A 17,611-nucleotide genomic window follows, 5' to 3' on the forward strand; every position below is an offset into this window, starting at 1 on the left:
ACGCACAGGCGCCGGTGTAAGAAAGATCGGCAGCCGCGATGGAAAGTGAGCCACAGGAGTGAAATCCTGCGAAGGACGTCTTATCCGGTTCGAAGTATATCTACAGTATCTTCAGAAGAGAGGCTCAGAACCAGTCGGCAACGAAAAGAGGGGGAAGGAACGACTCACGTTTCGAGCGTCGTCGTCTCCTGCTTCGGCTAAGAAAGTGGACTCGTCGGGAGGACCCTCATTCGTGCACGCACAGGAGCCTTCTCGAGGGCTTGATACATGCGAGAAGGCGATGAGCTCGCCCTTGCAATCAGGGAGACTCAAGCCTGACGACAAGAGGAGAAGTTAGTTCGATTTTGAAGGCCTAGTTTATGTGATTCGGGACTCACATTCTACTATATCCTGGTAATAAATAAGCTCATATTCCGTGTACCCGACGGTAACAGATGGGCCCAGAGAAATGAACGGGGAGCCTGCGAAGAAGAGTGATGTCAACCAATCTTTGGTTCGTGCTTCGCTTGATTCGGAGGATTCAGCACTCACCAACAGGAGGAACATCGGGAGCCCTAAAGACCTGAGCCCATCCAGAGGGAAACACGAGAGAAATGGTGAAGAGGAGTAGAAGAGTGGTTGAGATCATCGTGGTTTGACTGGAGGAAGAGGAAGAGCAAAGAAGGGTAAGTTTTGGAAGGATTTCGGGAGTGAGACTGGCCAGTGTTCTTGGCATACGACGTACCTAGATCCATGAAGAGAGGTATGCACAGGATTTTCGATCTCTGAGAAGAAAACGAGCCGAGACGGCGAAGGGAAGGGGAGAGAGTAAGCAAAAGGAACGACGCGTCGACTCCCTCCTCGTCTTTCTCCACTCCTTCATATCGGGCACAAAGAGACCCGCCGAGGAACTGTCCTTCAAAAGAAGAACTCAGTTTGCTGGTTCCGCGAGGAAGAAAAGGAGAGACGGGAAGCGAGCGCTTTGGGAAAGAGGGTTCGTTGAGGAAGAGGCGTCTCGTCGGGTTGTTCGGGAGGAACAGCGCAAGTTGCGTAGACGATCGACAGGAAAGAAGATTTGCAACTCACGGGAACGGATAAGCATTCTTACGAGTGCTGTTCGAGCTGAGAAGGAAAGGAGAGATTGCGAAGTGAGCGGATGAGCTCGAGGGAGGGAGGAAGAGAAGGTTCGAAAAGAAGAGAGATAGAGAGCTCATCAAGGATTTCTACGAGATGTGTCCAGATCAATCGACTCATGGATATTGGATGGCTGGGCTCGAGGTATCTCGAGGTAAGCTCGGCTCAGGCCAGCAGCGAGGAAGAGAGGAAGGAAAGGGATGGAGGTGGGCTGAACAGCTGAGGAAAACGAAAGGAGGTCAAGAGAGTAGCTGCAAAGCTTCTCGTGAGCTCAAATTCGGGTAGGAGAAGATGAGGATTTGAGGGAGTTGTCAGACCTGAGATCGAGAGACCTGGGGGAGAAGGGAAGAGGAGGGTATCGATTAGCGAAGGGAGGAAGGAGGGGGTGAGCTCGAGCTCGAGCTGGAGAAGACCGATCGAAAACAGAGACGGCCACGACTCCTCGTCCCAAATATCGGACTGGGGAGTAACAGAGGAAGGAAGCTATATATTCGAACTCATAGATCTGACTTTGGTCGAGAAAGAGGAGGGAAGACTAGGCAGGACTAGACTGATCTTTCCATGGGTGAGCTCTTCTCCTCTCGACTCGAGTTTTCCTCCTTCCTCAGCACGAACGAGGTACGCAGGGATGTCGTACTCGGCGTGTAGATCATCCAACTTGCCAGCTTGAAGAGGGGTTCGTGTATAAAGGCTGACGAGAGAGGGAAGAGGGAGGGAAGGAGGCGAAGCGAAGGGACGACGGAGAAGTTGAAGGTCAACTCGAGCGAGCTCCTTCTTTGAGAGCAAAAAGGAGAGTGATTCTGCCTCCGACGCACGCTTTCTGAATCCTTGGAGAATTCTCAAAGAAAGTTTCAACTTCCCGCTTCTTGTAGACCCAAGGAAAGAAACTCCTCTCAAATCTCACCGGAAGAGGGCTGGCTGTAAAACGAAAAGGGAGGAAGTTCGTCGCGATCCCTTTCTCCCCTGCTCCTCCCTCCGCCCTTCCTTTCCCTCCCACTTTTTTTTTACTCTCTGTACCTCTCGAAACATGTATCTTATCTCTAGATCTAACTCCAGCACTCCTCACTCAACCTCCCCTCCACCTCCATCCCCTCGAGGTACGCCTTCGCCTCCCCCTCGGTCATCCCTCCCTCCGAAATCAAGCAGAACGACAGGGCGGCTTTGACGGCTCGGGGCATGGCGTTGCTCGATCTACGAACAAAAATATTAAGGACAAAGCAGAAGGGGGACGAGAGGGGAAGAGGGAGGGAGGGGGGGGGGGGGGGGGGGGGGGGAGTCAGTTCGACGCGTCTCCGATTTTGACGAGAGGACGAAGAGAATCGTTGATGTTTGGGAAGGGAAAGGATAAAAAAAGGATAGGATGAGATGGTTGGACTCACCCAGAGATGAAAACATGCCCCTTCCTGGTCACGATCTTCTCGTAAACGCTCTTCGAATCCTCCTTGATCAAGTGCTGGACGTAGATCTTGTCTTCCTGCTCGTTTCGCACAACAACGAAAAACCAGTCAGTCAACGGAGAACGAGGAAACGATCGTTTCTCAAAAAAAAAAACGAAGACGAGAACGGAGGGAAGGGCGGGAAGAGGAGGAGGAGGAGAAGAGGGAAGAGCGAAAAAAAAAAACGAACCTGATCCCTCGAAGCCGCAACCCTCAACGCAAACCTCCCCTCTTGCTCCTTCCCGATCCGTTCCCAGTCCTCCCGAAACAAGAAATCCTTGCTTAAAGATCGACAACCAAAGTAAAGGGTCGTATCTGTTTCCCGAAACGACACCCGAAACGAAAACGAGAGTCAGTTCCCCCGACCGACGCGACGACGAAAGAAACGAAAAACGCGATGCGACTGACCCGTCGCTCCCTCGAAAATCCTATGCTCCACGCAAGCTCTGAGGGGAGCTACGCCCGTTCCAGGTCCAACGAGGATGAGCGGCGTGGAAGGGGAGGAAGGGAGGGTGAGCGTTCCCGGGGTTACGTGGATGGGGATGGATGCGCCTGAGAGGGAGGGAGGGACGGACGAGAAACGAAAAAATCGAACGGAAAGGAGAAGAGACGCGTTAGGAAACTTGAACGGAAAGAGGAGAATTGAGAAGAAGAAGAAGAAGAAGAAGAAGAGGGGAGGGGAGCGGAGGAAACGAGGAAAACTCACCGATCTCGAGACCGCTCAACCAAGTCGAACACAGTCCCGTCCGGGGAGCCTTCAGCATAGCCGTCTTGTACGAGACCATGGCGATGCAGAGTTGGATGGATCCTGGGTGGGCCTGAGAAAAAACAATCGGAAAGCAAAAAATGAACGGGAGTCAGCGCGTCGTTTCGTTTTTCGTCGAACGATCCTCCTTCGCTCCTCGTTCCCCTCTCGTACTCCTCCGTCCTCAACATCTCTCCTTCGCCAGAAACGACGTGTCTCGTCCTCATCTCGGAAGAAATGAAGCGACGAATGCATGAACTCACTATCGAGCTCCCAGCAATCGAAAACTCCCTCCTCCGGATCCTGCCCAACACCTCCGGCAGGTACTCCAACGGGATCTTCACCCCTCTGAAATCAGCCAGCACCTCCAGGAGAGTCCTTCGAGGAGCAGAGACGTATTCGTAGAGGTCGTCCTGCGACCAACAACCAAGCCAAAATCGAGTCAGTTCTCGTTTTTGCTTCGACGCGTCTCCTCCTCCTCCCCCAACCTCCCTCGATTCGAACGAACGCAAGGATAAATCAACGGCGAACTCACCCCTCCTTGCTCCAGATGCAAAAACTCATCCAACCTCTCGATCTCCCTCTCGTCCGTCGTGAAACACCTCATCCACTGGAAGAAACTCCTCCTCGGCACCGCGCTCAGGTCAAGGTGGTCCCTCAGGAGCTCGAGGAGCGTCAAGGGGAGGTTCTGGTGCGGTTCGGCTTGGGTTCTCGAAGCTGGGTTGGGGTGATGAGAGTGGTGTGGAGTTGAGCTTGGTGAGAAGGAGGAGGAGGGCGTGAAGAGGAGCCGTTGCGTCGGAGGCGGGAGGTGAGGTTGCAACGCGAGGAACCGAGCGAGGGAGGCGGGCGAGTTGGAGGGGAGGAGTTGGAGGATGGAGCCTGGGGAGTAGCTGCGGGAAACGAAGTAGAATTGAGAACCTTGGTGAGTTGAGGGAAGAAGAGAGGAAGAGGGGAAAGAGAGAAAACGACGACGACGACGACGGGACGTACATCAACCCCTCCTGCGTCTTGATCTCCACGAACCTCACGTCCTGATTCCACCCTTCCTCCGTCATCCTCTCAAACTTTACCAACGTCCCCTTCAACCATCCTTCCTCTCCTCCTGCAGGCGTTCTCGTCCCAGATCCGAAGGGAGGAGTCGCGAGACCGGACTTTGTCGCCGAAGAAGTCGAATCCTTGTCGTCGATTTCCATGAGCAGTTCCTTCGAGAGACCTCGTTTCAAGATCGGTCCTCCTTCTCGATGGGAGGACTCGAGATCGAGTCCGTTGAGGGGCGAGGGAGGGAGAAGGGTGAGTTTGGACGTTGGAGGGAAGAGGTGCGTTGAAGGGAGCGGAGGAGGAGGAGGAGGGGAGGAGGAGGAGGAGGGGTAGTAGTAAGGAAGGAGATGAGCCGTGAGAGCTGAGAGGAAAGGTTGGAGGGTTACTTCCAGGCTGTTATGAAGTCAAGAAGCGAAAAGGGACCCGATCAGCAAATCTGGGAGGAGATCAGAGCGAAGAAAGAAAACGAGCTCACCCTCCTCCCGCCCTCTCATCAGCCCACCATTCCTCCTGTCCCTCCATAAACTCGCTCGCTCCCAGTCCCAACAACCTCCTCCTCAGTATCTTCCCCGCCCAATTAAACCTCTCGTACCCCGAATCCCCTACTCCCAAGGTTGTAAACCTGACTTCATCGAGGATATCCTCGGGCAGATCCTTTCTCATCAACATGTTCCAAAGCGGTCTCAAATGCCTCGGAGGCTCTCCGTTCCCCGTCGTCGAAACCACAAAGATGAGCGGAGTGGACGTTAGGGAAGGTAAGGTGAGATGATCGAACGCTTGGATCGAGATCGGTAAGGGAGGAGGGGCAGGAGGGGAGGAAGAAGGGGGAAAGAGGGAGTGAAGGAGGAGGTGTCGATGGATCGAACAGGCGAGGTCTTGAGAGGTTCCGGTTTCGGAGGCGTAAATGATTAAAGGTGCGGAAGGAGGGAGGTCGGCTTCTTCCGAAGAAGACTCTCCGGAAGCGGAATCGGGAAGCATGCCGATGCTGGGAGTTTGGAGGGAAGGAAGGAGAGCGAGCGAGCGAGCTCAGCGAATTGAGGACGTCTGTCGTCTCGATTCGAGCCTCCCATCTCTCTCGTTTGACCTCTCAACTACATCCCAGCACTTTTACAAGCAAAGAACGTTTCTCTCTACACCTGTTTCTCGACTCCCATCAGCACCTTTCTTCCTTCAAACCAGCAGCAACCTCGCAACTTCGCTTCCGCCCGTCCATCACCGCCAGCTCTCTCCCTCCTTCCCACCTCCTCCCTCCCTCCCTTCTCCCACCAAATGTCCGACGATTACGCTTTCCGAAAGATCAACATCGAGTTCGTCCTTCTTCTTCTAGTTTTCCTCCAAGTTTCCAACCCTGAACTCTTTCTTCGTTTCGTTTCGTTTCGTGTGCAGCGCCTACGACGAGGACACCCTCCAGGACTCGGAGTTGTTCGACGCGGATCCTCGGTCGGCAGCTCAGGCTCTGGAGGACGCAAAGAGGGTGCAGCAGGAGGTTAGGCAATTGCTTGGAAGGTGAGTGAGTTGAACTGGGGAATACTGGGGTTGGTGGTGAGGGGAGAGGTGGGTTGGGGAGAGGGAGGGAGGGAGATGGGGAGGGGAGGGAAGGAACGACGGAGGTCGTCGTCGTTTCCAGAGGAGGAGGACCGATGTTTTTGAGGGTTTCTTTCGGGAGGATGGGAGAAGAGAGGCTGTAGATGAGGCAGGTTTGCTTGGAAGAGCGTGCTAGATTCTATAGAGGGAAGAGGAGGGACAAACGTCGATGAGCTCGAAGCGAGCTCGACCCTCGCTGGCTTGTCCCTTCCTTCCTTCCTTTCCTCCCTCCCTGCTCTCGTCTTCATCCCACTCCCAAAAGCTCTTCCGTCCGACTCCAGCACTTTATCATACTATCCCAGCGTGCTCTTCCTGTTCCAGACGTCCCAAAGACTGACTCCCTCCCTCGCACCTCTGCTCTCCTCTCCTCTCCTCCAACCGGCAGGTCGGACATCCCCTCAGCCCTCACCTCCCTCCTCGCCAACTACCCTTTCGGTGCAGATCACGATCAAGCCAAGGTTCGCTCCTCTTCCCTCTATCCCATCCCCATCTTTCTTCTCCTCGGAAGAAACCCAACCAACCTTTCCCTGACTCCTTCTCCTTCGTCGTTCTCGTCTCGCTCCCTTCGTCGTTCATTCAGACCCAAACCCTCTCGACCTTCATCCTCATCCTCAACTCTACGAAATCCTCGGACGTGGCCAACATCGTTAAAGGGTTGACCCAGCAGGAACAGGATGGGTTGATGAAGTTTGTTTACAAGGTGCGTGTTTCGATCCCAGCAGTTTATGAGAACGAAGGGAGGTAGGGAGGGATTCGCGTCGCAAGGAGACTGACGGTTTTGGTTGTTGGTTGGTGCAGGGAATGGAGAAACCTGAACTTCTGGAAGTGAACCCTTCGGTGCTGTTGACTTGGCATGAGAAGGTGCGTCTTTCAACCCTCCTCCCTCTCCCTTCCATTTGCGTCGAGGCGTTCGGTTCGCTGACTCGTCTCTCTCGCTTCTCGTTCGTTCGGAACAGCTGACTGAAGTCGCAGGAGTAGGATGTATCGTGAGGGTCATGACTGATCGACGAACGATCTAGACGTCTGTCTCGCTCTACTTCGTTACGAACGGTAGGAGGGAGGAGGGACGCGTCGTTCGCTCGCCGTTCGTGTTTGGGGTTGTTGGGTCTTTTGGATCCATGATTTCTCTTTTTTTGCTCTTCCTCTCTTTTCTTCACCTCTGTTTCTCAAACCCTATCACTCTCGATTAGATCTGAACTCCGAACGAGAACCCAAACCAACGGAAAACGAAGGAGTCCTCGGCCAGTCAGCCCTCCCTTTCCAAAATTGAAGCTCACCCTCTCCGTTCCTTCTCCCTTCAACCAACCACCCTCCCTTTCCTCTCCCATCCAACCATGGTCAGTCCACCTCTCTCTCCTTCCCCTCCACCCACCCCGCTCTACTAATCCTTGCAATTTCCTTTCGTGCGCAGATCATCCCAGTCCGATGGTTCGTTTCCGCTCCTTCTCCTTCCCTTCCCTCCCTTCCGACGCTGACTTGTTCTTCGTGCGCTCGTACCTCGTTTCCTCGTCTCGTTCAGTTTCTCGTGCGGTAAAGTCGTCGGTAACCTCTGGGAATCCTACCTCACGTTGTTGAACTCGGAGATGTCGGAGGGGTGAGGGTTCTCTCTTTCGCTTCGAGGTCGACCGTTTGACGTCGCTTCAAAGGGTGTTGGACGTTTTAAGAGCGCAAGGCTGATACAGTTCGATGGCTTGCATTGGGGCTTTGTGCAGGGAGGCTCTCGATCGACTGCAACTGAAGAGGTACTGCTGTAGGAGAATGGTTTTGACTCATGTGGTGAGTGTTCAACCCTCCCTTCGCTCCTCCGTCCTTCCTCGTTTCTCCTCCTACTCACTCAACCCTCGAGCTGAAACGAACCACTGACTCCCCTTTCTCAACTTGGATGGGTCCCTTCTCGTTTTCGTTTAGGATCTCATCGAGAAACTGCTGCAGTACAACCGTTCGTCCGCTCCTTTCCTCTCTCAACCTTTGTTCACCTTCGCTCCTTCTTCCCCTTCCCTTCCTTCGAAGCTCACACCTTCCCCCCTTCCCTTCCTTCCATCCTATTCTTTCGCCCATGCAGCCATGGAGCGAACTCGAGATCGATAGTCTCTCTTTCTTCTCGCTTCAACCCAACCCTTTCCACTCGTCACCAAAATACACACAAGGGAGGAGAAGGGAGGAGGAGAGCTCGTCGAGGATGGATGGGCTTTGCGTTTCGAGAGAAGGAGTTGGGGGAACGTGGTATAAGGGAGGGAGAGGGAGTGTTTTCGGTAGTTTCGTTTCGTTATCATGAGTTCATGCTTTTTTTTACTAACTAACTAGAAGCAGAGGAGAAAAGCAGGGACGGAGGTGAGGTGAAGTGGGACGGTTCACTGGAGGAAGTCGTACTGTTGCGCGGCGAAGAGAGCGAAGGAGACGGAGGTCAGTGGATGGAGGGAAGAGAGATGAGAGTGGGGAGGGTAGAGAGGACGTACGTGGCCGGGCTGGGAGGTTGAGAGGTAGGAGGAGGCGAGAGCGAGGACGAGACGAGGGAGGGAAGGAAGGTCAGCGAGAAAGAGATAGAGGGAGGGTGAAGAGAGAGACAGCGAACGTACTCGGTAAAGCAGGTTGAGAGGAACCTCCGAAGCTCCTTCTGGACCGAAGGAGTGCATGTCGACGTGGGAGCCGTCGCCGGACGCGTCCTGGAGGAGAGACAAACGGAGGGACGCGAGGAGAGTCAGTTTCGAGCGAGAGGAGCGGAGAGACGATGGCTAGGAGGAATTAGGGGGACGCACGAGATAGGCGATCTTGATAGGAACGTCCAAGCACGCTGAGAGAGCCATGATCCTACGAAAGAGGAACGAGAAAGAAAGAACGAGGATCAGCGCGTTGCTCCCGTCCTCTCTCCTTCCCTCCTCCTCCCTTCAAAACTCACTGCACGTTATCCGCCTCCTTCCCACACGCCTCCACCTCGTTCTGACAGAAGTTGAGCACGCTCAACATCTCCCCATCGGGACCCATCAAGAAGAACTCAAACTCCTCAGGTTTCGACCGGATCCACGAGCTCGTCACGAGTCTGAGCAGGACGACGATGGAGTTGGACGTTTCGGGGTCTTGAAGTTGAGAGAGGACTTGGGCTGCAGAGGGGGGTGGGGTGGTTCCGAGGGATTGGAGGAAGGTGGAGAAGGTTTCGAGGAAGTCTTCGAACTGCCGGGAGAGAGAAGAGAGGGAGGGAAAGGAGGTGAGTGGACGAAGAGAGGGGACGAGGATGAGAGAAGGTAGAAGACTTACCACCATCTCCATGAAGCCTGCTTCGAGGAATCTAGGGACGCATTCCTGGATCTTGGAGGCGGCGAGTTGAGCTTCGAGAGCTGGGTCGAGGGAGGAGATGATCCGGAGGGAGAAGGCTGAAAGAGGAGAAAATCAGCAAAGTTTTGAGTCAGCTCTAAGTGAGCGAACAAGATCTTCTATGCTCAAATGGACGAACCAAGAGCAAAAGCACGGTACTGTTGAAACAACGAGAGAAGGAAGGTCAACCGTCGGTGTCGCTCGAGGTCGAGCATGAAGAGATCCACTCACGAAGCAATCCCCATCCCCCTTCGCTCTCCAGACCGTCTTCCATCCATCCTTGATCAATGCATCAATCTTCTTGACGAAGATAGCAGAACCTCGTTCGTACTCCTCTCGAAGAACGGAGAGGGGAGCTGGAGGGGAGAGGAGAGGCTGCGATGGGCGAAGGAGGGAGATTGAAAGCAGTAGAGGTCAGTAAACAGGTCGGAATGAGTCTCCACGAACGAGCGAGGAGGTTAACGTACCCTCTTGTCGGCTTCCGAGTCTTCGTTCATCCGTTGAGAGAGCGCGATCTGAGGGAATGGAGGGAAGGGAGGAGGGAAGCGAAGGAGGTCAGCTCGAGCTCACCGTCTCTTCCTTCCTTTCCTGCTTCTTCCCCTTCCATCGTTAGTATACGAGAGAAGAGACGAACAATCTCTTGATCCGTGAGGTCGGAGAGGTCTGAAAATAAAAAATTGGGGACCAAAGTCAGTCGAGAAGAACGGGACGAGTCGAGTGGGGCAGGAGAGAGGGAAGGAGATGGGAGGGAGGAAGAGAGGACGTGCTCGTTTCCTCATTGACGACTCGAGGGGGCTCGTTCGCATTTGCAGAAGCGTCGGAAGAGGTAGCTGGAGGTGCTGATGGTTGCATGATGGCGGTTTGAGGTTGCTGAGGAGAAGTCAGAGGTGGTGAGGGTTGAGGGAAGGAGGAGGAGGTTCGCGAGCTTTGGTGAGCTCGAGTTTCGTTTCCTTCTTCCCTCAGCTTTGCAGCGACTGATTTCGATTCTGTAGTTTCTTGAGCTCATTTCTTGTCGTTGACAGATCATGGCGAGAAATTGGGAGTTTCTTAACTTGATAATTTTTTCGAAGGTGCAAACGCGCTTTTTCCACTCCCCTTCATCGGTCGAGGGTTGAGTCCTGGCCGAGCTCTCCCCGACGCAGCGCGTCTGTCTATTACCTCTCCTTCTCTGCAGATTTTTGGGCAGGCATCTCGTCAGATCTATAGCATCTGGCAAAGAGAAAGTTTTCTTCCGATCAATTTTTCTTCTCGATCTCGAGATGACGCGATGTTGCGATCTCTGCCCTTGCCCCTTCTCGATTTGGAGACCTTCCTCCCCTCTTGAGCTCCCAACGTCCAGCATCAACTCTTCAAGCTTTCTATATCGCTCAGTTCTACAGCTCTCCCCTTCTTCTCCTTCCCCTTCCCTCTCTCTTCTTCTTCCCTTTTTTCCTTTTTCCTCCGATGGCTTCGTCGGTCGACCCAAAATCCCTCCCAACCTCAGCTCTCTACTCTCGTTTGGCTTCGATCGTTATCGACGCTCAGGAAGAGCGAGCAGGATTCTCAAATTGGGCCAAAACCTTCCAGTGTAAACCCATCACAGGTTAGTTCTCTTTTCTATACAGCTTTATGATCCAGGTTTGTCGCAAAATAGCGACGATAAGAGCCAAAAAGTCGACTCGATCTGACCCCTCCTTCTTCACCTCTTCCTTCCTTCTTTGCCCTCTCAATCTCCATCGCCGCCTCCCACTCGCACTTCGATCCCTCCCTCGCTTTAACCTCGCTTTAGTCTTTCTTCCCTCAACCGAGGAAGAGTGCATCCTCATCGTCGAGCTCGCTCGGAGGGAAGGACAGACGGTTCGATGCGTCGGAGCTGGCCACTCGCCAAGTGACCTAGCTTGCACTCGAGGTTTCATGGTCAGGACGGATCGTCTGGACGATACTATAGAAGTGAGTCCCCTATACTCGTCTACTCCTTGCCCTCCTCCACACTTCTCTCTGAGGAATCGAAGTCTGGAAGGTCGTACTTCTCGCTCCTTCGACAAGTGCGGAAGACGAATCGAAGCTCACCTCCGCTTTCCCTCCCCCTCCTTTCTTTTTTGTCAGGTCGACACTGAGAAGAACGTGGTCGAAGTCGGTTCAGGAATCTCCCTCCATGCTCTCCACCGACTTCTCGCCTCCCACTCTCTCGCCATGTCCAACCTCGGATCGATATCGGACCAGAGCGTAGGAGGAATCATCACGACAGCAACCCACGGCTCAGGGACCTCCTTCCCCGTCCTCTCAGCCTCAGTCCTCTCGGTCACCCTCATCACCGCTGAGACCAAGGTCGTTACCATCTCGAGAGAGCAGGACAAGGATCTCTTCCTCGCTACGCTTTGTGGACTGGGAACGACGGGGTTGATCCTGAGGGTGAGGATGCAGGTCGAGAAGGCGTTCAGGTTGGACGAGACGGTCGAGCCGGTTCTGTTCGAGGAGTTTGCGAAGGATGGGAACTTTGAGGAGATCGGGAGGAGCAGTGAGCATACCAGAGCTTGGTGGTTCCCTCAGGCCAAGTCGGTCAGCGTTGGAAGGGCCAACAGATCCTACGAGGTGAGCTCTTTCTTCGGATCCGTCAGTTTTGGGCTGACCTCTTTCGATCTCGAGCTGATTATGTGCGTTTTCCCCTTTCTCTCTTGATCTTATCTCAGCCCGCCGTGTCAGACGCTTCCTTCGGATCCTACCTTCGAAACGTCGTCTTTGGATTCCACATCATTCAGTTCCTCCTCTTCGTCGCTCGCTACATCCCTTCCTTCACCCCCGTCGTCTCGCGTCTCGCCTGGAAACACGTCAACGGTCGGAAAGGTCGACACATCGACGATAGTTGGAAGGTTTTCAACTTTGATTGTCTCGTGAGCATAATCTTCTCATTGTTCTCAAGCTCAGAAGTCTCGTCTGACTCTCGTTTCGTTTACAGTTCGCTCAATACACGACCGAGTGGGCGATTCCAGCCGACCTCGCTCCCGCTTGCCTTCGAGAGATGCAGGTCTGGCTCGAGGAGGAGGAGCAGAACCCGAATGGAATCCGTATCCACTTCCCTATCGAGATCCGCTGGACGGACGAGGACGACATCTGGCTCAGTCCGAGTACGGGAAGGAAGACGGTTTACATCGGAGTCGTTCAATTCAGGTTCGTTCACGTCTCTCTCTCTTCCCCTCCTCCCCGACGCTCTGTTCTGACTCTACTTCCTTCCTTCTCTCGATTCCAGACCTTACGGTCTCCCCGTCCCCTACCGTCGCTACTTCTCCCGCTTCGTCGAGATCGTCTCCTCCTACCAAGGCCGACCTCACTGGGCCAAAGCTCACACCCTTACCCCTCCCGAACTTCGAACCCTCTACCCTTCTTTCGACCGCTTCGTCTCTCTCGTCGCCAGCCGCGACCCGGATGGGATGTTCAGGAACGAGTACGTGCGGAGGCATCTGCTGGGGGAGAAGTCCGAGGCCGTGGAGGATGGAACGTTCAGGAGTTCAGGGAGGAGAGGGATCTAGTTTCGAAGGACGGAGGAGGAGTGTGGAACGACGCGTTGGATTGTCTTTACTGTAGCTTATTTTTTCTGAGGGAAGGGGTTGTTTAAAAGGTTTCGACCTTTCTCGGTCTTACTTAGAATTGCTTACTGCTCGTTTTCGTGTCCCGTTTTATAGAGGAATGCATGACTCGGCTTTTAACTGTACACTATACGAGACGCGACTGAGCGTCTTCTCTTTCCTCTCGTCCAACTTCTTAGACTCTCGTAGGTACAGAAGATTCTGCTCAGCGAGGCCGATGGTTGAAGGTATTCGAGAACAACGAGAAGGCGGATCATCCATCTTCGGAGAGCTCGAACGGCACGACGCGCGCTTTGTCTTCCCTCGACCCCTTCGTGCTTTTGTTTCCGCTCTTTCTCTCCACCTCTCAGAAAGGGCATAACAAGTAGAAAGGTCGACACGTCTAAGTATCAGTCGTCAAAAGATCGACCTTCGGGTCGAAGGGATCGCAAGAAAGAAAAACGATGAAAAAAAAAAGGAGAGTAGATAACGCGTGGATCATCTTGAGGCGCAAAAACAAAGATGACGGGAAAGGAAGGGTACGAAAACGAGACGGGTGTGTATGCATGAGGAGTGTGGGGGTATGTATTCGGTTTGGAAGAAGCAAAAGCAAGGAAGGAGCGAACGAAGGGAGTACAAGCAAAGAAGAAGAGGGTACGAAGGAAGGAGACGGCGACGACGAGGCGAGGAGAAAGCGTAAAGAGAGTGAGAGAAAGAGAGATGAAAGATCGTAAGACGAAGAGAAGAAAAGGAGATGGTATGTTTAGAGGGAGGAGAAAGAGAAAGGGCATAAGAGTTCGTGGGAGTGTGCGTCCGTCGTCGTGCGTCGTCGTTGTTTTGGGAAGGGGAAGCAAGCGTGGGATGGGGAAGACCTAGGTGAGATCGAGGTGGGAGTGAGGATTGGATGGGATGAGTGGAGTGAAGATGTTTTGAGGAGGGTGGTTGAAGACTGGGTAGAAGGAGAACGAAGGGTTGAGGGAAGGGGGGGGGGGGAGGGTCAGCGAGGTAGGTTGACGTGACGCGAAACGGATCAGCTCGACAGAACGAACCTCAGTTGACCAGCGTCTCCTGCTTTCCTCCTCCTCCAAGCCAGCCTTCACCACTCTCCAGGACCGCAGCGGTCATTTTGCTGGAGAGGAAGAAGAAGGGAACGAGTCAGCGATCGCTTCGGAGACAAGCTCGTCGACTCCAACCAAACTCGACGCGTTCTCGTTCGAAGATCGTAAACTCACAGAGTCATCTCCAGCTTCGAATTTAGCAATCCAGCTCCAGCCCTACTCGCGGCGATCTCTGGTTCTGTGGGAGCCGTCCAGCTCTCGGGTCCTTGAGAGATCGTCTGAGGTTCCTTTGGTCGACGAGGAGAGGGAGAGGTAGTTTCTGGAGGAGGTTTTGGATTGGCGAGTCGTTTGCGTTCAGCGACGAGTTCCGTTTCAGCTTCATCTTTGAGAGCTTTGTCGATTTGGAGGGGTATCGAGACGACGACCCGAGTGAGTTGGAGGGTGAGACGAAGTCGACCTCCTAAGTCGAGCCATCGCAGAGCTCGTAGGTTTTGCTGGATCTCGTAGAGTCGGATCTGGGACGCATCGAAGCAGAAGGTCAGACAAAGCGAGACGAGTTCACTCAAAGAAGGAAGCTCGAGAGATGAGAGCTCGGCGAAGGAGGGAAGTTGAACTCACAAGCTCGAATCGAATGACGCCGGCATACTTCTGACCTCCCAGCAGCAGACTTCTCAGGCGACGAAGAGCTCCTTCCAACGTCTCGACGGTATCGTTTCCGAGGTTCAGACCCGAGTTGGTCTCGTTGATGGCGTCTGAGGGGAGGAAGAACGAGGACGAACGAAAGCTCATCAGCTCCTCTCCTCGTTTCATCCCGATCAACTCGCTCCCCCGTTGTTACTCACTGATGACTACCCTGATCATATGGAAGTCTCCTTCGATGAACTGTACACGGTTGAGAGAGAAAGCGTCAGCTTGAACCAGGCGGACTCGAAAACAAAGGAAACAAAGAAGAGAAGGAGTTGGAGCTCACCTCCGTCCAGACCTGAAACAAGACTCCGTTCAACGTCTCGTCTGCTGCTCTGAGATCTCCCGCTGACGATCCTCCTTCGAAGCCTCCATCGTGACTCCAGAAGGAACTCGGGAAGCTGGTTCGGGACCCAGAAGAAGTCGAAGGGGAAGCGTCGTAGAGTCGTTTGGACGCTGGGTCCGAGAGGATTCGAAAGGCCAAGCTGAGTTTCTGGAAGGCGGAGGTAGCGGGAGGGAAGGAAGGGAATTTGCTGTGGAGGGAGTCACAAAGGAGAGAGGAGGGGGAGAGGAGAAAGAGTTAGTGTGGGAGAGAAGGCGAGAGGAAGGAAGGGAGGGAAGGAAAGGAAGCATCCCCTGGTTGATCGACTCGACTCACTCTGGATGGACGTTCCTGGCTCGATGCAGGAAGAGTTTCCTCATTTCCTTCGAGTCGGATTTGTACTTTGAGCATCCCAGAATCTCGTAGAGGTCGTTGGAAGCGTTGATCTTTTCGATCATGGCGTAGGAGGAGGAGGGACCTGAAGAGAGCAAAGGGCGGGAAGGGAAGGAACGAGAGGGAGGGAACGTGGTGCGTGAGCTTCTCCTTGTCTTCACTCCAAGCTCCAAGCTCGGTAAGACAAGTCGTGTAGGTGTAGGTGGCAGGTTACTAACCTGCATCTGGTGGTGGTGATGACTTCGACATAGTGAAGAGGGGGAAGAGGAAGGGAAAGCCGTCGGAAGGAAGGAGAGTTTGGAGGAGTCGGATGGGAAACAACCTCCCGACCGAGAGGGCTTCGAGTACACCTAAGGAACGAGGGGAGGGAAGGGAGGTCCAGTAGGAACGTCGATTCGAGAAGGAGGAGCAGGAACGGAGGTTGTTGCAGTTAGAGAAAAGACGGCGTTCTCCTTCACCCTCTCGCTCTCTTTCTTTCTTTCGATCCGCAATCTCTCTCCCTTTCACGAGCCAAAACACCGCCAGTCGCGTCGAAGAGGGAAAGAAAAAATCAACACTGCCCCAAAATGTCGAGATCTAAACTGCAAGATAAGATTAACCTCTCTATAGAATCTATCACAACTATTCCTCCCTCCCCTCCTTCAAAGCAGACTCCTCCGACTCGCTCTCTGGATTCCATCCCACCTCCTCGTAAACAAACACCTCTTCCGGCCAGAACTGTTCCCACAGGATGGCACCTTCCACTCCTCTCCTCAACGTCCTACACCCTCGTCCCATCAGGCTAGCGATCTTCCGAAGGCGAACTCCCTGGATGTGTCCGTTCGATCGTAGACCGAGTCGGATTCCTTCGAGACGCGTAAAGGAACGGAGGAGGTTTGGGAGTTCTTTGAGGTCCTGGAAGAGTCGAAGAGAAGAAACGAGGAGAAGGGGGGAGTCAGTCGGAGAAAGATGTGTACATCAACTTTACCTCACTCCTAGAATAAAAAACTAACGCATCGACTGAGACTCACCTCCTTCGAAACAACAACATCCAAGGGGACAACAACCCCAGCGAAACGAATCATCCTCAAACTCCTTCCCATCTCCTCCCCTGCAACCTTCAACACCTCCTTTCGGTCTTCCAACTCCTTCCCTTCCACGAGCAACAGCTCCACCGAGAAGGTCTCCAGCTTGATCCCCGTCGAAGCGAGTCCAGATAGAAGCGACGCGACGTCAAGGGGGGAAAGTTGGCAGCCGCCGAGATGGAGGGAGCGAAGGTGACGATGAAGGGAGAGGAAGGGTAGGATAGCGGGGATGGGGAGAGTCCGAGAGTGTCGAGAGAGAGCTGAAGCAAAGTCGGGGTCGTCCCATCGAGTGGTCTGAAGGAGGAAAGGGAGGAGGACGAAAGGTCAGCTCGTTCTCCGACCTCAGCAGCTTAATCGATGAACTATCGAAAATCTCCAGCAACTCACCTGAATCACTAAAGCCAAATCTACCAGCCGCTCTATCCGATTGAACTCCTCAGACTCGGGAAGGAGGAGCGTCTCTAGGAGGGTGAGAGGGAGGGGAGCTTGAATCGAGAGCTTGGAGAGTCCAGGCATGGCTCCGAGAAGGGCTTCCAAGACGAGCGAGGGTTCAGGTAGGTTGTCGTCGTACGAGGCCTTCTCTACGAAGGGCTGAACGAGAAGGTCTAATCGTCTGCAGAGAAACGAAGAAAAGGTCAGCTCCGTCTTCGTCTCGAGCTCGCTCCCTTCCTTCTCTCTCTCTTGTCTCCCTCCCTTCTCCTTCGTTGAGAGCGATAGAAACGACTCTTCACTCACTGAACACACCCACTCAGCCCTTTCCTAGCACCCTCTCCACACCAGAACTCCAACTCCTCCACCCTCTTTACCCTTCCCCTCGAGAACAAGACGGACCTCGTTGCGACCTCCCATCGCTTGCAAACGAGTCTCATCGCTCCCAGCTCCTTCGACGCCGAGTTGGGAGGCGAAGCCGAAGGCGAAGATCCAAAGAGTCGAAGGGAAGGAGCAGCAGCCATGCCTAGCTTTTGAGTCTCGAAAGTTCCTTGAAGAACGCCCTTGGAGAGGTGGGAACAGAGAGTCGGAGGGACGGGGAGGTGATCTGCGATAAGAGTCAAGAGCTCAGAGGGAAGGCGGAGGGTGAAGTCGGGATCCGAGAGATCCAACAGAGAGAGGTCCATCCCCAGGAGCCTACAAGGGGAAGCGAAAGGGAGGAGCGGGTGGGGAGGGGTGGGGTGTCGTTGGAGGGCAGGGAAGGAAGGAAGCTCGAAGCTGAACGAGAGGAAAGGAGGGAGGGGGGTCTTTGCTCCTTCACGACCGTTTTGGGGTAACAAAGTGTCAAGTGAAAAGCTCATGGGAGGGCAGATTCCTCTCTATCTTCTGAAGAGA

General features: G+C 53.9%; 8 protein-coding genes across 8 annotated transcripts; 3 read left to right on the top strand and 5 right to left on the bottom strand.

Annotated features, from left to right (window-relative positions):
• Positions 1-2,110: 2,110 nt before the first annotated feature.
• Positions 2,111-5,386, bottom strand: TAH18 (NAPDH-dependent diflavin reductase). Its single transcript, XM_076641343.1, has 9 exons — positions 4,808-5,386; positions 4,285-4,725; positions 3,830-4,184; positions 3,558-3,707; positions 3,256-3,367; positions 2,958-3,101; positions 2,740-2,864; positions 2,493-2,587; positions 2,111-2,304 (listed from the first exon to the last, which is right to left on the bottom strand). The coding sequence occupies exons 1-9, from the start codon at positions 5,308-5,310 to the stop codon at positions 2,160-2,162; spliced, it is 2,070 nt and encodes a 689-aa protein (XP_076494861.1). The 5' UTR covers positions 5,311-5,386; the 3' UTR covers positions 2,111-2,159.
• A 215-nt stretch (positions 5,387-5,601) lies between these two features.
• ARC15 (Arc15p) lies at positions 5,602-6,935 on the top strand (the record flags this gene model as incomplete). Its single annotated transcript, XM_076637492.1, has 6 exons — positions 5,602-5,639; positions 5,719-5,838; positions 6,302-6,374; positions 6,497-6,616; positions 6,715-6,777; positions 6,873-6,935. 6 exons carry the CDS (start codon positions 5,602-5,604, stop codon positions 6,933-6,935), a joined length of 477 nt encoding a protein of 158 aa, XP_076494862.1.
• Positions 6,936-7,436: 501 nt separating this feature from the next.
• RPB10 (DNA-directed RNA polymerase core subunit RPB10) lies at positions 7,437-7,881 on the top strand (the record flags this gene model as incomplete). Its single annotated transcript, XM_076637108.1, has 3 exons — positions 7,437-7,510; positions 7,629-7,692; positions 7,825-7,881. Coding segments are annotated over 3 exons (195 nt in total), but the record flags the coding sequence as incomplete, so codon positions are not given.
• A 278-nt stretch (positions 7,882-8,159) lies between these two features.
• Positions 8,160-10,139, bottom strand: BDY24DRAFT_395758 (OTU family ubiquitin thioesterase). Its single transcript, XM_076641344.1, has 11 exons — positions 9,993-10,139; positions 9,860-9,888; positions 9,693-9,740; positions 9,457-9,600; positions 9,365-9,383; positions 9,169-9,284; positions 8,813-9,084; positions 8,673-8,724; positions 8,493-8,579; positions 8,373-8,381; positions 8,160-8,285 (listed from the first exon to the last, which is right to left on the bottom strand). The coding sequence occupies exons 1-11, from the start codon at positions 10,075-10,077 to the stop codon at positions 8,268-8,270; spliced, it is 879 nt and encodes a 292-aa protein (XP_076494864.1). The 5' UTR covers positions 10,078-10,139; the 3' UTR covers positions 8,160-8,267.
• A 408-nt stretch (positions 10,140-10,547) lies between these two features.
• ALO1 (D-arabinono-1,4-lactone oxidase) lies at positions 10,548-12,915 on the top strand. Its single transcript, XM_076641345.1, has 6 exons — positions 10,548-10,807; positions 10,994-11,154; positions 11,311-11,796; positions 11,895-12,095; positions 12,161-12,372; positions 12,452-12,915. The coding sequence occupies exons 1-6, from the start codon at positions 10,669-10,671 to the stop codon at positions 12,729-12,731; spliced, it is 1,479 nt and encodes a 492-aa protein (XP_076494865.1). The 5' UTR covers positions 10,548-10,668; the 3' UTR covers positions 12,732-12,915.
• A 244-nt stretch (positions 12,916-13,159) lies between these two features.
• BDY24DRAFT_395763 (uncharacterized protein) lies at positions 13,160-13,748 on the bottom strand. The gene has a single exon (XM_076641346.1). The coding sequence runs from the start codon at positions 13,556-13,558 to the stop codon at positions 13,178-13,180; it is 381 nt and encodes a 126-aa protein (XP_076494866.1). The 5' UTR covers positions 13,559-13,748; the 3' UTR covers positions 13,160-13,177.
• On the bottom strand, positions 13,610-15,663 carry BDY24DRAFT_129972 (J domain-containing protein). The gene is made up of 8 exons (XM_076635997.1): positions 15,443-15,663; positions 15,168-15,309; positions 14,796-15,042; positions 14,668-14,707; positions 14,444-14,577; positions 14,000-14,340; positions 13,817-13,896; positions 13,610-13,716 (listed from the first exon to the last, which is right to left on the bottom strand). Exons 1-7 carry the CDS (start codon positions 15,471-15,473, stop codon positions 13,818-13,820), a joined length of 1,014 nt encoding a protein of 337 aa, XP_076494867.1. The 5' UTR covers positions 15,474-15,663; the 3' UTR covers positions 13,610-13,716; position 13,817.
• Positions 15,664-15,754: 91 nt separating this feature from the next.
• BDY24DRAFT_395766 (uncharacterized protein) lies at positions 15,755-17,466 on the bottom strand. Its single transcript, XM_076641347.1, has 4 exons — positions 17,024-17,466; positions 16,676-16,901; positions 16,235-16,582; positions 15,755-16,118 (listed from the first exon to the last, which is right to left on the bottom strand). The coding sequence occupies exons 1-4, from the start codon at positions 17,401-17,403 to the stop codon at positions 15,846-15,848; spliced, it is 1,227 nt and encodes a 408-aa protein (XP_076494868.1). The 5' UTR covers positions 17,404-17,466; the 3' UTR covers positions 15,755-15,845.
• Positions 17,467-17,611: the final 145 nt, after the last annotated feature.

The sequence above is a fragment of the Mrakia frigida genome, assembly GCF_051309035.1.
Source record: "Mrakia frigida strain ATCC 22029 unplaced genomic scaffold BDY24scaffold_24, whole genome shotgun sequence".
Taxonomy (NCBI): domain Eukaryota; kingdom Fungi; phylum Basidiomycota; class Tremellomycetes; order Cystofilobasidiales; family Mrakiaceae; genus Mrakia; species Mrakia frigida.

What these genes read in the sequence shown, in the direction of transcription:
- BDY24DRAFT_395763 (XM_076641346.1), bottom strand. Translation starts at nt 13,558, where the DNA reads ATGCCCTTTCTCTTTCTCCTCCCTCTAAACATACCATCTCCTTTTCTT.
- TAH18 (XM_076641343.1), bottom strand. Translation starts at nt 5,310, where the DNA reads ATGCTTCCCGATTCCGCTTCCGGAGAGTCTTCTTCGGAAGAAGCCGAC. An exon ending in AAGACGCAGGAGGGGTTGAT is followed by an intron (nt 4,185 to 4,284) that starts GTACGTCCCGTC and finishes CGTTTCCCGCAG; the next exon opens with CTACTCCCCAGGCTCCATCC. An exon ending in CGATTGCTGGGAGCTCGATA is followed by an intron (nt 3,368 to 3,557) that starts GTGAGTTCATGC and finishes GTTTTTTCTCAG; the next exon opens with GCCCACCCAGGATCCATCCA.
- BDY24DRAFT_395758 (XM_076641344.1), bottom strand. Translation starts at nt 10,077, where the DNA reads ATGCAACCATCAGCACCTCCAGCTACCTCTTCCGACGCTTCTGCAAAT. An exon ending in AGTCGTCAATGAGGAAACGA is followed by an intron (nt 9,889 to 9,992) that starts GCACGTCCTCTC and finishes TTTTATTTTCAG; the next exon opens with ACCTCTCCGACCTCACGGAT. An exon ending in AAGGAGGCGGATAACGTGCA is followed by an intron (nt 8,725 to 8,812) that starts GTGAGTTTTGAA and finishes CCTCTTTCGTAG; the next exon opens with GATCATGGCTCTCTCAGCGT.
- BDY24DRAFT_395766 (XM_076641347.1), bottom strand. Translation starts at nt 17,403, where the DNA reads ATGGACCTCTCTCTGTTGGATCTCTCGGATCCCGACTTCACCCTCCGC. An exon ending in GGGCTGAGTGGGTGTGTTCA is followed by an intron (nt 16,902 to 17,023) that starts GTGAGTGAAGAG and finishes GTTTCTCTGCAG; the next exon opens with ACGATTAGACCTTCTCGTTC. An exon ending in ATGTTGTTGTTTCGAAGGAG is followed by an intron (nt 16,119 to 16,234) that starts GTGAGTCTCAGT and finishes CGACTCTTCCAG; the next exon opens with GACCTCAAAGAACTCCCAAA.
- ALO1 (XM_076641345.1), top strand. Translation starts at nt 10,669, where the DNA reads ATGGCTTCGTCGGTCGACCCAAAATCCCTCCCAACCTCAGCTCTCTAC. An exon ending in CCAGTGTAAACCCATCACAG is followed by an intron (nt 10,808 to 10,993) that starts GTTAGTTCTCTT and finishes ACCTCGCTTTAG; the next exon opens with TCTTTCTTCCCTCAACCGAG. An exon ending in ATCGGAGTCGTTCAATTCAG is followed by an intron (nt 12,373 to 12,451) that starts GTTCGTTCACGT and finishes TCTCGATTCCAG; the next exon opens with ACCTTACGGTCTCCCCGTCC.
- BDY24DRAFT_129972 (XM_076635997.1), bottom strand. Translation starts at nt 15,473, where the DNA reads ATGTCGAAGTCATCACCACCACCAGATGCAG. An exon ending in ATCACCACCACCAGATGCAG is followed by an intron (nt 15,310 to 15,442) that starts GTTAGTAACCTG and finishes TGCTCTCTTCAG; the next exon opens with GTCCCTCCTCCTCCTACGCC. An exon ending in TATGATCAGGGTAGTCATCA is followed by an intron (nt 14,578 to 14,667) that starts GTGAGTAACAAC and finishes TCCTCCCCTCAG; the next exon opens with ACGCCATCAACGAGACCAAC.